The sequence below is a fragment of the Phycodurus eques genome, chromosome 17, assembly GCF_024500275.1.
Source record: "Phycodurus eques isolate BA_2022a chromosome 17, UOR_Pequ_1.1, whole genome shotgun sequence".
NCBI lineage: Eukaryota > Metazoa > Chordata > Actinopteri > Syngnathiformes > Syngnathidae > Phycodurus > Phycodurus eques.
The window spans coordinates 8,406,083-8,422,989 of NC_084541.1; the positions used below are offsets into that span (position 1 = coordinate 8,406,083).

The following is a 16,907-nucleotide window of genomic DNA, read 5'->3' on the forward strand; positions in this document are numbered from 1 at the left end:
GTCCTGCCCGTCAGGAAGCTGTAAATCCACTGGCAGATGGCAGGTGAGACGCTGAGCTGGAGAAGCTTGGATGAAAGGAGTTCAGGGATGATGGTGTTGAACGCTGAGCTGAAGTCCACGAACAAGATCCTCGCGTAGGTCCCTGCACTGTCGAGGTGTTCTAGGGTGAAGTGCAGTCCCATGTTGACTGCATCATCCGCAGACCTGTTCGCTTGGTAGGCAAACTGCAGGGGGTCCAGCAGGGGACCTGTGACGCTCTTGAGGTGGTCCAGCACGAGATGTTCAAAGGACTTCATGACCACAGATGTCAAGGCGACATGCCTGTAGTCATTTAGACCCGAGATTGCGGGTTTCTTGGGGACTGGAATGATGGTGGAGCGTTTGAAACAGGATGGTACTTCGCACAGTTCCAGAGATCTATTGAAGATCTGAGTGAAGACTGGCGCGAGCTGGTCCGCGCAGACTTTGAGGCAAGATGGGGACACATGGTCTGGGCCTGCCGCTTTGTTAATATTTTGTTGTTTGAAGATGCGTCTCACATCCTGTTAATGGATGGTTAACGCAGAAGTCAGAGGTGTGATTGTAGTCGGGGGTGCGGCGGGATGGGTGTGGGGTGTGAAAGTGTCCTTTTCAAATCTGCAGTAGAAGGTATTCAAGTCGTTGGCTAGTGTGCTATTGTTCCCAGCTTGGGGGGATCGTCGCTTGTAATTAATCAGCCATTGGAATGAATGCCAGACTGATTTAGAGTCGTTAGCGTTAAACTGTTTTTACAACTTTGCTGCATAGTTTCTCTTTGCAATGTTAATTTCTTTAGTCAGCAGGTTTCTAGCTCGATTGTACAGGGCCCTGACCCCGCTCTGATATGCGTCCTCCTTAGCTTGGCGAAGCTGCTTAAGTTTAGCAGTGAACCACGGCTTGTTGTTGTTGAAAGTGCGAAATGACTTTATTGGTACACACACATCTTCACAGAAACTGATATAGGATGTGACAGTGTCCGTATATTCATCCAGGCTGCCAGCTGAATTTTCAAAGACACTCCAGTCTGTGCAGTCTAAACAGCTTTGACTTTCCATTTTTGCTTCATTAGTCCACTTTTTCACTGTTTTCACTGTAGGCTTCGCGCATTTAAGTTCTTGCCTGTACGTCGGTATTAAGTGAATTAAGCAGTGATCAGACGAGCTCAGGGCTGCACGAGGTATAGCACTGTATGCGTTTTTTACTGTCGTATAGCAGTGGTCTAAAATGTTATTTTCCCTGGTCGGACAGTCGATGTGCTGCTTGTATTTAAGGAGTTCGTGGTTGAGTTTAGCTTTGTTAAAGTGGGAAAACAGTTGACATCGGCCTATATTAATGACAAAACAAAACAAAGGCAGTGCTTCAGACACAGCAACGACAATGTCGGCAATCCAGTGCAGGACCCTTGTTGCTGGCTGGTGACTAGTAGGGTGCCCCGAGAGATGGCTGATAATGGTCCATATCAACGACACAACTGAATGCCCCCCCAGACACTGCAATGACACGTCAGGATTCAACAAAATAGCAGACAGCAGACAAGCCAATACATTTATTGTGACATCACAATACAGTATATGCTTTCCTTTTTTTTTTTTTTTTAAACTTGGGTTTGTTTTTAGAATTTTTCAAATTTTTCAAATTTAAAGGGACAGGCAGTTTTCAAACTGCTAGAAATATTTGAATGCATCTTAATTCCATTTCATTTTGCACACTATTATAATGATTCGGGCACACCAGTACAACAACTGCATGTTACTACTGAGGCAAAACTACGTGCAGGCATTTTGGTACGAGTCGTAGGGTCCAGGAGGCTACCAAACTACCTTAAACTGCATCTTAAGTTGACCGAATAAATGCTCAAACAGGTTGCATGACGTAAACTCTCAAAAGTGATGTGTGGCCTGCGCAACCATGATGTAATGCACAATATTGGCCACCTGAGGACAGTGTTGTGATATCATAGAATCGCACCGTTGAAAAGGACACAGCTCTTCTTAGATTATATGAGCGTCTTGAAGGCAATGTAAATAATTTGGATGGTTTCGTGCCAATATGAGTGGACATGAGGTGTGAAAATGGCATGATCTAAACTTTAATTTTGGTTGGTGTGCTGTTTTATGGTCATCTTAGTTTATTTCCTGCTGCCACTTGGGCATCCAATTCGGCAGGATATGCAAATGGTGCTCTAATGTTTTACCATTCTTATTAATGTAATCTCAGTGAGGTCCCACACTGCTTTAAAATTCCGCTTGTCGTTCAATGACAAGTAATTCCATACCAGTGAAATCCTTTAAACATGACCACACATTAAACAACCACACAGGCTTTTATTTATTTTTTAACCACACGTGACATGACACATGATAAACTTTTCTGCTGCAATGGGATCAACCGATCAAATCCGTTTGTGGTGTTTATTTGCTTCGCTCAACCTTTGATAAACTATTTCATCTGATCCAATTCCAACTGGCTGCACAATTATTTTCTTCTTAGGTGAGCAAAATGAAAAATAAGTCAATATTTACAGCACAATGCAATTCTCTTTGCGTGATGACAAAAAGCTCACCATCCCACAGGCTGACTGCAGCAGTGGGAAAAGGGAAGATTTCACAGTCCCAATCCTGCTGCAAGCTGATATGAAAGCGCCCCGTCTGCAGGGTGCCTCCCAGTGAGGCAGGCCAGACCAGAAACAGGTTTCATTAACATTTAACCATTAACATCACCCAGCAGCCCTACGAAATGCAGGACATGACAAGTCAGTATTTAACAACTATTTACCTAGCACCAAATAACGAGGTTGCTCAGAATTAAAGGATTTGATTTATTTTTGATTGTGGTTAACAGTTTTTGTTACAATGTTCACGGTTTGTGTTTGATGTTGTGTTGCCGAGATTATGTCATTCAGTTTCAACTTCTCACCCTATCTCTAAGGGAGAGCCCGGACACCCTGCGGAGGAAACTCATTTCGGCCGCTTGTATCCGGGATCTTGTTCTTTCGGTCACGACCATAGGTGAGGGTAGGAACGTAGAACGTTACTGGTCGAACGTAGATCGACCAGTAAATCGAGAGCTTCGCCTTTCGGCTTACCTCCTTCTTTACCACAACGGATCGATACAAAGTCCGCACAGGTATTATATTTAAAGCAATTTGATAATTGTGCTTTCTTCGACTTGATCATTTGCTCGCATGATACAATCCACAAGATATTACGCTTTAATAATAATCCCAACAGCAGTATCATCCATCCATTTTCTGAGCCGCTTCTCCTCACTAGGGTCGCGGGCGTGCTAACCCTAACCCTAACCACTTCACCATAAAAATGGAACCCAACCAAGGAAACCCTGTTATTAAATTACCACATTTGCTATGTTATTATTTCTAACAAAAAACATCAAATTGTATTTGCCAACCCAAGTGCACTTCAGTTTGAGGTCACAAACTAATGGCCGAACATTCTCCTTCAGGATTTTCTGGTAAAAAGCAGAATTCATGGTTTCATCAAGCACAGCAAGTCGTCCAGGTCCTGAAATAGTGAAGCAGTCCCAGACCATCCCACTACCACCACCATGTTTGACTGTTGGTAGGATGTTCATTTTCTGAAATGCTGTGTTACATTTATGCCAGATGTAATGAGACACACATTTCCCAAAAAGTTCGAGTTGTGACTCATCAGTCCATAAAATATTCTCCCCAAAGTCTTGGAAGTCATTTAGATGTTTTTTAAAAAAAAAAAAAAATTTTTTTAATCAAAAGTAAGACAAGCATGTGTTCTCTTTGGTAAGAAGTCCTTTTCACTTTGGAATGATGCTATGGATGCCATTTTTGGCTTTGTAGTCCTTTCTAGACTGATGTCAGTTACTTTATCTCTCAGCTGTTCTTGAGTTTCTTTTTTCATTTTGTTTCAGCTTTTTGAGATATTTTGGCCAGTATAATTTTGTCAGAAAGTTTCTATTTAAGTGATTTCTTGATTGAACAGGTCTGGAAGTAAGCCAGTTTATGGTCAGTGAAAATGGACACAGCTTTCCAAAAAATGTGATTAGCTACAGTTAATTCATAATTTAACAAGGGGGACAATTACTTTCTCACACAGGGCCAGGTAGCTTGGAATATTTTTTTTTCTTTCCTTAATAGATAAAATCACCATTTAAACATAATTGTATGTGTACTTGGGTTATATTTGTCTGATAGTTACATTTGCTTGATGATCTTAAACATTAAAGTTGGGAAACTATGCAAAGAAAAAGAGAATTTGAGAGGGGGGCAAATATGTTTTCCTGGCACTGTACAATGCATTAAGAAAGCATTCTCAGCGCTCCACATTATATGTCACTGCCTTATTCCAAAATGGAATTAATTAACTTTTATTCCTCAGAATTCAACACAATTATTATTAATTAAAATCATACATAAATAAGTATTCACAACCATTGCGATGAAGCATAAAACGGAGCTCTGGTGCCTCCAGTTTCCACTGATCATGCTTGAGATGTTTCCAGAGCTTAATTGCCGTCTGCCTGTGGTGAATTCAGTCGATTGGAGATGATTTGGAAAAGCACACACCTGACTATGTAAGGTCCAATAGTTGACACAGCAGGTCAGGGGACAAACCAAGCATGAAGTCAAAGTAATGCCTATCTAACCCTCTGAGACAGGATTGTATTTTATTATTATCAATACATTTGCAATAATCTGAAACACCAAAAATCCTTTATCCTCTTTGTCATTATGGAGTGTTGCGTGTATAATTCTGAGGGTGTGTGTGTGTGTGTGTGTGTGTGTGTGGGTGGGAGGGGGGTATTAATTTACAGTGAATCCCCACCTATTTGCCATATGGCATTTGCAAATTCAGTTATATTTGTGGATTCTACTTTGGACCTATCCTTTATTTGCTGAAATACTCACCATTTCACTATGTTTGTGTTTGTGCTTATACCAAGCAGTGTTGGAGTGAAGTGTAAAAAATATTAAGTGCAATTAAGGTACTGCAATGCCCTTGCATGGATGTCTGCTTCTGACAAAACAAAATATATCATATATTTATGCTTGGATATGATACCTTTCCATTAAATTATCCTACATTTCCAGTTAAATTCCCCTGGATAGTTTTCAATTTGAAAAACAGTGCTCTCCCTAGTCGCGAGGGACAGGGACCAGGCCCTGCCGTGATTAGCAAAAATTCCCGATGAATTGCCTGCAGATGCCACAAGACGGCGGCAAAGTTTCGCGACGCTCCTCAACCCAACACAGTTCCTTGGCAACAAGATGGCACAAAAGAAATACTTATATTAGGCCGGGCTTTTGGCCTGAGCACAAAATCAGCGAATAGGTGAGTTCTTCAGCGAATACGCGAGAATATGCGAGTGGCAAATTTCCCAGCATAAATTTCCATTTACCATAAACCTCCACCCCTTTGTTACCCTATCTTCAACTATGCATTTCTATTTGAAATGACTGTAGAAGTAAAGTCATACCAATAATAATAACAATAGGCTAGAGAAATACGGTACGTGTTTAGGATCTACTCCCCCCCTTCCTTGTCATGGAGCACCCACTGCTGTCCATCATGTCCTGTCCGCGCACACAGCTGTTCCCCCGCAGGAACCATTTGCAGCAGCGCTTGGGATTATTCCTCCTTTTCCAGGGGCCAATCACGTGACCCCAACAATAACCGGAGACGCGAGCTTTGCGTGTTCAACTGTGGAGCCACACATATGAGCACTTGTGAGTGGAGCAGAGGGACCTCTTTTGGACATTTCAATTGGACGTGAGAGACGGAGATGGCGCTGCAAAGCTCGCGAGAACTCGCGCGTCGCCTCCAGTAGCGCGCACGGTCGCTACTTGCCGAGTCGCGTCCGTGGTGTTGTTGTTGGCCAACTTTTGCGCATCTCTTACCTGGTCCTCCGATCGGGGCGAGCGCGTGTGGGCGCATCCTCATCGTCACCTTCCTCACGGGACGGGAGGCTTGCATGTGGAAGCAGCAGACGGCTCTGTGAGCTGCAGCCAGCCGGGTGCCACTTTGACAGTCCCCCCCTCTTCAAAAGTGTCCCATGTCCGCGCACAGGATGATGTTCATCGGACTCCTGCTTCAGGTCTTCTCCCACGGTAAGCATCTTATTTGACAGAGGCTTTTGTGTCCTCGATACAGTTGAAATAATCACTTCAACATTTGCACGTAAATGTTTGCCTTACAAGTGTGCTGTTGTTCCACTTTGATTAGTGAAACAGATGCATGTAATTGCCATAAGTTAAGTGATGGATGCATTGCACGTCATTTTAAAAATAGTCATAATTTTTCCTGTTCATTGTTTAAAGCTAGTCATAAAGTTTACGATTATGAAAGTGCACCATCTATCTATCTATCTATCTATCTATCTATCTATCTTGTTTATTAGTGTAGCCTATTACTGTTGGCATAATATTACAGAACAATGTTAAAACGTTACATTTGTTCCGAGAGGCACATTATGTCAAATCTGTTTTGGACCTGGCAGCATGTTAAAAATCATTTGAAGAGAATTGGGGAAATTTGGCAAGACCTACTTAGCTACCTTGGATTGCTAAAATTGCAACACTGACTGTAAGTGCTATTTTATGACGAGAGTCATTTAGAACTGCTGCTATCTGCATTCTTGCAAATGCATCATGTGAATGCGGTTGGTGAAAGATGCTTTTAAAAGGGGGGTGTAAAGGGGAAAGGGAAGCATTTGTCAAGAGTAAAATTGACTCTCTTGCACATGCAAACACCATTGGTAAAGAAAAATCACATCATGGCATCAGCTATGCAGCTATTTATCTGTATTACACCGACTATATGCACTTCTACAGTAGCCCAGGTTGGAGTGGAACCTTTCGGCTGAGAAAATGATCCCATTAACTCCTTTTGCAATTAATTTCCGAGGCAGCATAATTGACATGTGGATGACATCATGGGTTCAGTCTTTCTTCTTTCTTTGGACACGTTCCAAAAAGGGGTTGGTGGGGGGTGTTCATCCTGCACATATTGATTGGACTGTCCCGTATCATGGAGACATCTCACTTATCTGGTGTTCCCCTTTAAGAGGAGGCTTTTCTTTCCATTAGCACATGTGTAAATCAGTGACATGGTACATAACATGTACATTAGATGGTGATTGGGGAGAAGATTTCATATGATGTCAGAAATTGCAGGATTCACCACTTAATGGCAGTAAAATAGGAGACCACTTTATGAGACGTCATCATTTGGGGCACTTGGCTTGATTACATTTGACAAATACTGTAAGATAAAAGGTATTTTAAAAAGGAGACGGCAATATCATTATTTTTGAGCTGCGATATAAAATGTATTTGGATGAATCCACTTCTATTGCCACCATTGCCGAAAAATATACGAGTTCAAATCCTCAAGTCGATAAAATTGTTGTGCCTGAAAAGCAGTACTCCAGTGGAGCATAAATGAGTGTTGCTCTGCAATATTAATACAAAAAATTGTGTTATTTTGCTTTATGGGTATTCTTCATCGCTCAAGGCGAGCAGACACATTAATTTCATGAGGTTCTGCGTGTGTGTGTGTGTGTGTGTGTGTGTGTGTGCGCGCGCGCTAGTGTCTTGTCCCCAGGCTGTGCAGCCACATACCTTCTTATGAAAGACACATACATTTCTCATAACGTTTCTTTATTGACCAGATGATCTGCACAGAAATCAGTTGATTCTGATAATTTCATCTCTTTTTGGACAATGTTGTGTCAGGGTGCTAATAACATTATCCAAAAAGTGTACACGTGCTTTATGCCACTTTTTCTATCACCTTCATCCTGTGTTTCGGACACCTCCCTTTAAGGCCTCTAAGCACTTATTTTCAACATTTTATAAAGATAAGATTATAGGAAATTGAATAGTTGTGCACTATATTATGTTTAAAATAGACAATTAGTGTCATTGCGCCCAAGCAGAACACACTCAGTAAACATGGCAGACATGCTGCACTTTTTTGTCCTCAAATTCAAGGATCTGTCAAGAAACTTTCCAAAATTACGAAGGAGTCCGGATCAAAGTGTTATTATTTAATGCATCATTCTGATTTAAAATAACCCCAGCATTTATTTAAGTGCATATGGCGCATAATAATTGTCCAGAGGTTCTTTCAAGCGCTATTTAACGGTGATCTCTGTCATCGTAAATATAAATTTTCAACGATAGACTTTCATGCCTACTTTAAAAATAAATCATCTGATTTGAAATTTCCTTCACAGGTATTAGAGAAAACAGTAGACGAGATGGAGCGGTGAAATCACATTTCATGCAATGTTATTTTTAGATTTGAATACATTTGGCCGTGTACAACTCTGTCACCTTAACAATGGCAGTGTGGCGCTTGAGAGGGAGCCTTTCCCAAAATGTCTGTCATCGGTGACAAGCTACAGAGCTGCGGGCGAAAGCTCGCCAAAGTCGTCATTAAAGTGTCTATTCAAGATCGAAGGAGGAGGAGGAGGCGGATTGCACCTGTCTGTACACAGCAGATGCAGCCTTTGCGCTCTCCCCTATGGAAACAACATTCAAATTTCACAATAGCTGCGGGCCTGTATTCTATGCAGCACGGAAAACACAATTGACCACATTTTAAAACCTCCCAACTGTGTATCGTTCGCATAAATTACATTTTCTTTTATTCGCAATGGAAAGGTGTGTTTAAAATGATGCCTGTGCATGCATTGCTAGGCAAATTAATTGGAAGCCAGTCATTGTTAAATGACATTAAAGCTGACTTTGACCCCTGTGCTGCAAAGCCCTTGTGGATTATTCACATGACCTGAGGTGTGAGATGGAGTGTGGCTATTTTGGTTCTTCATTTAGTGGATGCTGATTGTGGTGTAACACCATTGTCATGAATTTCCCGGAGCTCATTTCAGTCAGTGTAAAGTTATATACAGTATACTGTGTGTGTGTGTGTGTGTATATATATATATATAAACTGCTCGTCTCTTTTATTTGTGACTATGTAATACGTGACTTCTATACCTTTCCAACAACGCCGCACATTGTTCTCGCTGTACTCTTCTTGTCTTTCTAAACTGTGTACCCACAACTATGTATGTATGTTTTGGCCGACTGCACACAAAGATTGAACTGGCAGCACGCCCACTGGACATCACCAAGATGAGAGAAAATAAAAAAGAGCCTCATCATTTCAAGCGTCTGTCGTAAAAAGATCATTTGGATTATAATGCTTGTGTCGAGAAAACAAAATTGACACACGCAACTTCATTTGTGGATGACAGTGGTATTTAATTGACTTGTCATATCTAAAGTGGGGTACACACATACTGATAATCGGGCTGTATTTGAGAATTTCCCTCAGTTTGCTCAAACTCAGTGAAGACTTTTTTCTGGAAAAAAAATTGTTGGATGTCTCGAAAAGACTATCCTAAAAGATTATCCTGTGCTGTACGGTCTGCACAGAAATCAGTCGGTGCTGACAATTGTGTTAAACCTGTTCAATATTTTGGTTATGTTGAGTATTTGTATGACTGTAATGTCTCACAAGTTCTACCCCACAATAAAAATGAACAGGAGAGGCGTTTGCAACCCCGATGTAATTACCAGATAAGCTAACAGTTAGCCTAGCTTCCTATAATTCTTCTTCTACCAATACTCTTTCTTCTTCTTTGAACTATCCGTCAGACAGGATTTTCTGTGGCGCCGTGCTCCCTCTCACCGGTCAGTCTTGGTACTGACTGGTACTGGTCGTTTGGTGTGTGGTGCTGTTAGTCATCAAAAGGACGCCACACACACTAAGAGCAGTATAAGTGATTTTTTTTTTTTACCTTTGTGGCGTCTCTCATTTTAAAAACAATTTAAGATGTTAAAAATCAAGGTACGTGTACTCTACTGTAGTTCACAGATGCATTGACATACAGTGGAGCATGCAAAGATGACTTTCCCTTAAATTTGACCAAAACACTTGAGAAAAATGGGCCAGCCTGAATTATGACATCAAGAGAAATGTCAGACTATTGCACAGTGTACTTTGGGGGCTCTATTTTTGTGACTTGCATGAATCCAGTGTGACACATGGCGTAACTCTTCACGGAGGTGGGTTAGACCAAGTGTTGGTAATTTTGTGGACCAGCGCACCCCAGAGCATCTAAAAGTGGGATGCCTGCACGGCTGTGGGAGTGATCAAAGCCGACTTCAATCCTGTCCAATCAAAGGGGCTCTTCTCTTTCCCTTTAAATACGGGTTTAAATACGGGTTAGCACTTGAAGCATACTCACAGTCTTTGAAATGGCAGAAGAAGAAACTATAATACTAATAATAATCAGAGGTGGGTAGAGTAGCCAAATGTTGTACTCAAGTAAGAGTAGTTACTTTAGAATAGTATGACTCAAGTAAATGTAATAAGTAGTCATGCACATATTTACTTGAGTAAGAGTAAGAAAGTACTCCATGAAAAACTACTCAAGTAAAGAGTATTTTGTGAGTAACGTCTGATTTTTTTTTTTTTTAATCAGAGCATGAATATCAAATAAAATGAAAAAATAATAATATATGGGAGTCGACACACACCTGCCATCATTTAAATTTTTAACTGCCCAAAAACCAACAACACATACATCGGGCCCACAGAAACATTATTTGCTTTCTTCACTTAAATGACTTCATGAAGATGTTTGCTGAACAGACTTAGTGATTGTGTGTGCGTGTGCGACACCATAGCAATAAGGCTAATTTTTAAGGCCAGTCGGAAGCACCCGTCTCTGGCTGGTTCTCTTTTCTCCGCCCTGCTTCCCCGGCTCCCGCCCCATGACTTCCACGCGACACTTCATAAAAGTGACACCAAACATCATAAAAGTGACACTAAACATTCAAAGTACTCGTCAAATAAAGTTTTCATCAATGGTTTGTGATTTTAGAAAGTGATAATGTATTGTCAAGGGTCAATTTCGCTGTTTAAGATGTTTTTTTTTTGACATTACAAACACAAAGCTTTTATTTCATCCATCCATCCATCCATTTTCTGAGCCGCTTCTCCTCACAAGGGTCGCGGGCGTGCTGGAGCCTATCCCAGCTATCATCGGGCAGGAGGCGGGGTACACCCTGAACTGGTTGCCAGGCAATCGCAGGGCTGACGCTCTAACCAGTCGGCCACCGTGCCGCCCTAAATGTGGCCGACTGGTTAGAGTGTCAGCCTCACAGTTCTAAGGACCCGGGTTCAATCCCCGGCCCCGCCTGTGTGGAGTTTGCATGCACCCCTGTGTGAGTTTTCTCCGGGCACTCTGGTTTCCTCCCACATCCCAAAAACATGCATTAATTGGAGACTCTAAATTGCCCGTAGGTGTGACTGTGAGTGCAAATGGTTGTTTGTTTGTATGTGCCCTGAGACTGGCTGGCAACCAGTTCAGGGTGTACCCCGCCTCCTGCCCGATGACAGCTGGGTTAGGCTCCAGCACGCCCGCGACCCTAGTGAGGAGAAGCGGCTCAGAAAATGGATGGATGGATGGATTTATATTTAGATATTTATTTAACATTTGAATATATATTTAACATTTAGATTTGAGATTTAGGTTTAACATTTAATATTTGTATTGAACTGTAAAGTTGACAAATATTGTTCGAGAAAAGTGCAGAAAGGTGACTCTCAAAAATTCACACAAATTTGTTAAACACGTTTTGAAGCTAAATGTGACAAAATGTTGCTATTTTTGCGTGAGAAGTTTTACAAATGGCACCCCATTGAAGGGTTGTTGTTTTTCGCTCTTCCAAAAGACAGACAACGAATTCAAAGCATTGACGCCACCGTCACATTACTGCTTGTTGTAAAAGTTAACATAGTGTATTATAGTGTAACTTTTTACACTTGTGTGACAAGTGAAAAAACAGCGACATGCTTGAGGCTTACTGCAACTCACAGCATTATAAATTAAGCGTTCTTTGTTGTTTGACTTGAATGTTTTAATTTACGCAAATTACATTCATATGACCATTAATAATGTTAAAATGTTACTTAAAAGTTACAGTTAATAAAGGCTATGATGATTATGATGACTGTTTGACCCTAGACTAGATTACAGTGAACCCCTGCTCTCCTATAGGGACTGAGCACTGCCGCAAATGGAAAAAAAAATTGTAATTGACGCTTCTTTCTAAAACTTTTAATAATTGTCAATAATAGGGCTGTTCAATACCACTTTTTTTTCAGACTGATACCAGTACAAGTATTCACTCTCGAGTACACACCGATACGAAGTACCGATAGCTCGAGTACTTTGATAAATACAATTTCAATTAACACAATGACAGAAAATTGTGAACAGCCCTTTCTTTCTTTCTGACACGTGATGATTAGCCAATGTATCAAACCGCTGCATTGTAGCGCCAACTACTGACGAGGAGGACTTATTCAATATCAGTTTTTTTTTTTTAAGTATCGGTTGCTGGTATCGGCAGCCTTCACGAGTACCCTATACCGATGCTTGGAATCAGCACTCACCCATCCCCAGTCAATGCAATTGTTGAAACTGTAAATAGACCACATACTGTGATCCCATTTCAAACACATCGTAAATATTCCCCTTGAAATTAAATGCCTTACATATATTTTTATTTCAAGAAAAACAAAATTCCACTAACAACCCAGGCTAAAGTTAGCTCCTCCCCGATATAGATTACACAGACAGAACACAAACTGGTAAATTAGTGACTAGGTAGCCACGAATCGGCGGGGTTTCAGATTGAACAATTCACAGGTCGACCTTAGACGTTCCACTCTATTTGACACAAAGCGAAGATTTTTGTCTCCCATAGTGCTTTGCATTTTGATTGAAAGTTGCACACATTGATGCAACTGGCCAAACAGAAATTGTCTGTCACTGCCAAGAAACCATATGGCACATCACAGTTTGGCACTGCACTGTGGAGGAACCTGAAATATTGACAAAGCTGCAGGAGAAAACCCTTGAGTGCTTGATGTGACACCTGAGACAGGCTGCTGTAGGTCAGAGGAGTGATGATGTGGCACGACAGTCCAGGGTTACAGTTCATCAAAACAAGACATTGGTTCATGTAGTGGTCTTGTGAGGCAAGGGCTGATTCAGAGTGTGGTCCGCTGCCACTTGCGACGCTGCTCCATTCTGCTCCGGTCTGCTCGTCGCGCCTCTGTTGGAGCTGTCTCTGCGGGCTATGTGCATGAAAACTGATTAGAGCAAGTGCAAGTGTGCAGTACCTCTCAAAGACCCACTCACTTAGAAATACAATTTTCTTTGCTCGCAGAAATTGATGACTAAATAGCAAATAATTTCTCCATCAGAGATAAGGGCTTAAAAAAACTTGGATGTCTGCAGACTGGAGAGTCCTCTCGGCACCATTGTTGCCATCATTTGAATGTAATTATATGAAGGAGGGCACCATCATTTTAGAGATGTGTATTACAAACTAAAATTTATGATTGGAAATTTTTTTTAAATACAGCAAATATGTGAGGCTAGGAATAAATATTTTCAATCAAAATCCTTTCTGTGTCTCTGGATTCTTAAGAAAGGACTAATGAATAATAATTGACGTCTATCTGGATGTTTGGAAATGTACAATGTGCATACATGCATTGTTTATAAAGGTGAACTTGCTAGAAATGTTCACAGAAGTTAAAAATCCATGCTCCACATACATGTTTTTTTTTAATTGCACTGCATTTTGTGGTCTAAACTAGGGGTGTTAAACTCATTGTAGTTCATGGGCCACATACAGCCTAATTTGATGTCAAAGGTACTGGACCAATAAAATCATCCATCCATCCATTTTCCATACCGTTTATCCTCACTAGTGTTACGGACGCACTGGAGTCTATCCCAGCTGACTTCGAGCGAGAGGCGGGATACATCCTGAACTGATCGCCAGCCAATTGCAGGGCACATAGAAACAAACAACCATTCACACTCACACCTACGGGCAATTTAGATTCTTCAATCAACCTACCACGGATGTTTTTGGGATGTGGGAGGAAACCGGAGCACCTGGAGAAAACCCACGCAGGCACGGGGAGAACATGCAAACTTCACACAGGTGAGGCCGGATTTGAACGCGGGTCCTCAGAACTGTGAGGCGGATGTGCAAACCAGTCACCCACCGTGCCGCCAAAATCATAACATACTTAATATAATAATGAATAACAATACATTTCCCCTTTTAATGCAATATAAAACAGTACATTAGGAAAATCTTTAGATTTCGTGACTTTTTAAGAAGGTGGCACGGTGGACGACTGGTTAGAGCGTCTGCCTCACAGTTCTGAGGTCCGGGGTTCAATCCCCGGCCCCGCCTGTGTGGAGTTTGCATGTTCTCCCCGTGCCTGCGTGGGTTTTCTCCAGGCACTCCGGTTTCCTCCCACATCCCAAAAACATGCATGGTAGGTTAATTGACAACTCTAAATTGCCCGTAGGTGTGAATGTGAGTGCGAATGGTTGTTTGTTTGTATATGCCCTGCGATTGGCTGGCAACCAGTTCAGGGTGTACCCCGCCTCCTGCCCGATGATAGCTGGGATAGGCTCCAGCACGCCCGCAACACTAGTGAGGAGAAGCGGCTCGGAAAATGGGTGGATGGATTGATGGACTTTTTAAAAACAATCATTTTACAAAACAACCGGATTTCTTGAGAAAATGTTGGTTCATTTTGAGATCTACATGTGTGCATATAACTGATCAAAGTGATTGAAGTTTAAGACACAAAACTTTAAGTCACAGATTTTTGGAATTTAAAAATATAGTATTGTTCTTTTAAATGAAATTGTTTAATGAAGACCTAGGAATTATTACAATTCCTTTTTCTACATTAGTGTAATAATTCTCAAAATTATCTTTAGTCCCCACCACCGCAATTTCTTAGGTATTTCTTCCATTTTAAAATTCATCCTGGGGCCCTGATGGTACCCCCTAGCTGGCCGGTGTGGCCCCACGAGCTGTATTTTTGACACCCCTGGTCTATACTACACACTGCTACAAACGTTTGTGGAAATTGGTAGTCGTGTAAGTATAATTGTGCAAAGTGTTTTTAGAGATGAAAGGATCTATGTCATGTTTAAGTATATTATCCCATGAAAATGGACAACATAATTCTGTTTTTTGGGTTGTTTATACAACATCAATTTGAAAAGATTTTATTTCAGCAAAAATATTGCTGTTGTTTGCATCGACATCCTGAAAACAGTCTGTGTCAAAAAAATACTTGCCCAGTGTTTATTTGAAGGCATGCATGAGTACTGCACGCCATAGTCAGTACAACAATGGTGAACCACAGCACTATTTTTGCATTGTGTTTAGCACTTCCCTACCCTCCAGCGGAGACGTATTAATCATGAAAGTTTTATGCCCAGATTTACACCAATGGAGGGGATTCAAAATAGACCTGGGACGACAAGCAAAAGTTTTTATTTTCCCAAATACTGGTCTGGCATGCCTTCTGACAGGTCCACATTAACAAGGATTTTACAACGTTATTGTCTGTATGTGAACCTCTCAAATATGCAATGGAAATTTGTTCCGGAATTTTCTAGATCATTGCTGTGTTAATGTACCTTTAAAACGCCTTGGAATAGGGTCAAATTGGATCTCGCAGTCAAGAGAATGGTTTGTCTCGAGTTTGAGGTCAAAGCAGTGATTGAAATGGTCAAAAGGCTATTTCATGTTTGATCTTTTGTAAAGCAAAAGCCTTCTACGTAAAGATATTATATTACTGATATTACTGTAGAATGTGGAGGCATGAGGACACTCATGCAAATTAACATGAAGAGGAGACAAAGCTGGGTAGCTAGCTTTATGGTCCATAGTGTAACACTGGTTGGGGGTGTGGGTTGGCGTCTGGGAGGTGAATTAAGCAATGGTGGACCACCGTGTGGGGTCAGTGGCTGAAAGACAAAAGTGAACACAGCAGGTGACGGATGGTGATCACATGATTTGACCCCCCCCAGATGAGATTGCTTGTCCCTGGCAGACGGGTCAATTTCAGTATCTATGGCTTTGACCTAATTGTCTCCAAAATCAATTTGCCACAATGTCCTTCTCTCAGGTGTTATGTTAGAGGGCAGTCAGGCAATCCACAGCATTAAGAACCTCATTACATCCTCCTCTGTACACTGCGCCCACGCTGGGCCCTTTGTTCTGTCAAGGCTGACGACTCAAAACATCAAGAGAAAGCAAACAAAGGCAGACTCTCAAGCAGCCTGCTTGATAGCTGTTGTGTTGTGATTATTATTTTTATTATTATCAATTATAACAATAATGACACAAAAATATATCCATCCATCCATTTTCTGAGCTGCTTCTCCTCACTAGGGTCGCGGGCGTGCTGGAGCCTATCCCAGCTATCATCGGGCAGGAGGCGGAGTACACCCTGAACTGGTTTCCAGCCAATCGCAGGGCACATACAAGCACTCACATTGACACCCACGGGCAATTTAGAGTCGTCAATTAACCTACCATGCATGTTTTTGGGATGGAAGGAAGGGAGGAAACCGGAGTGCCCGGAGAAAACCCACGCAGGCACGGGGAGAACATGCAAACTCCACACAGGCGGGGCCGGGGATTGAACCCCGGTCCTCAGAACTGTGAGGCAGACACTGTAACCAGTCATCACTGTGCCCACAAAAATATATAATGGGAGTCATTTTTATATATAGAGCTTTGCAAAATATTCAAAGACAAGGTTAGACACTTTAACCCCAAAACCCACTCATTTAAATACGCTCTAATATTTCTTGAAACTTTGTCTCTCTTATAATGAGGCACAGAATTTAGCACCCAAGTTGCCTTATTACGGAGCCCCAGACATGACATGAAGGGAAAATAACTATTTCGTTCGCACGTACTCAAACATTGTGCGCATAAAATACTACTTTGTGTGCACAAACTACCACTTTGTGCA

At 41.6% G+C, this 16,907-nt stretch overlaps 1 protein-coding gene across 1 annotated transcript in view; it reads left to right on the top strand.

The window, feature by feature from the left end:
- Positions 1 to 5,790: 5,790 nt before the first annotated feature.
- The window catches only part of LOC133415975 (GDNF family receptor alpha-4-like), a 46,632-nt gene continuing 35,515 nt past the window's right edge, over positions 5,791 to 16,907 (top strand). Inside the window, exon 1 of the mRNA XM_061702541.1 lies at positions 5,791 to 6,118. Within this exon, the coding sequence (XP_061558525.1) occupies positions 6,064 to 6,118 (55 nt within the window). The 5' untranslated portion in view covers positions 5,791 to 6,063. The remainder of the gene's footprint in view (positions 6,119 to 16,907) is intronic.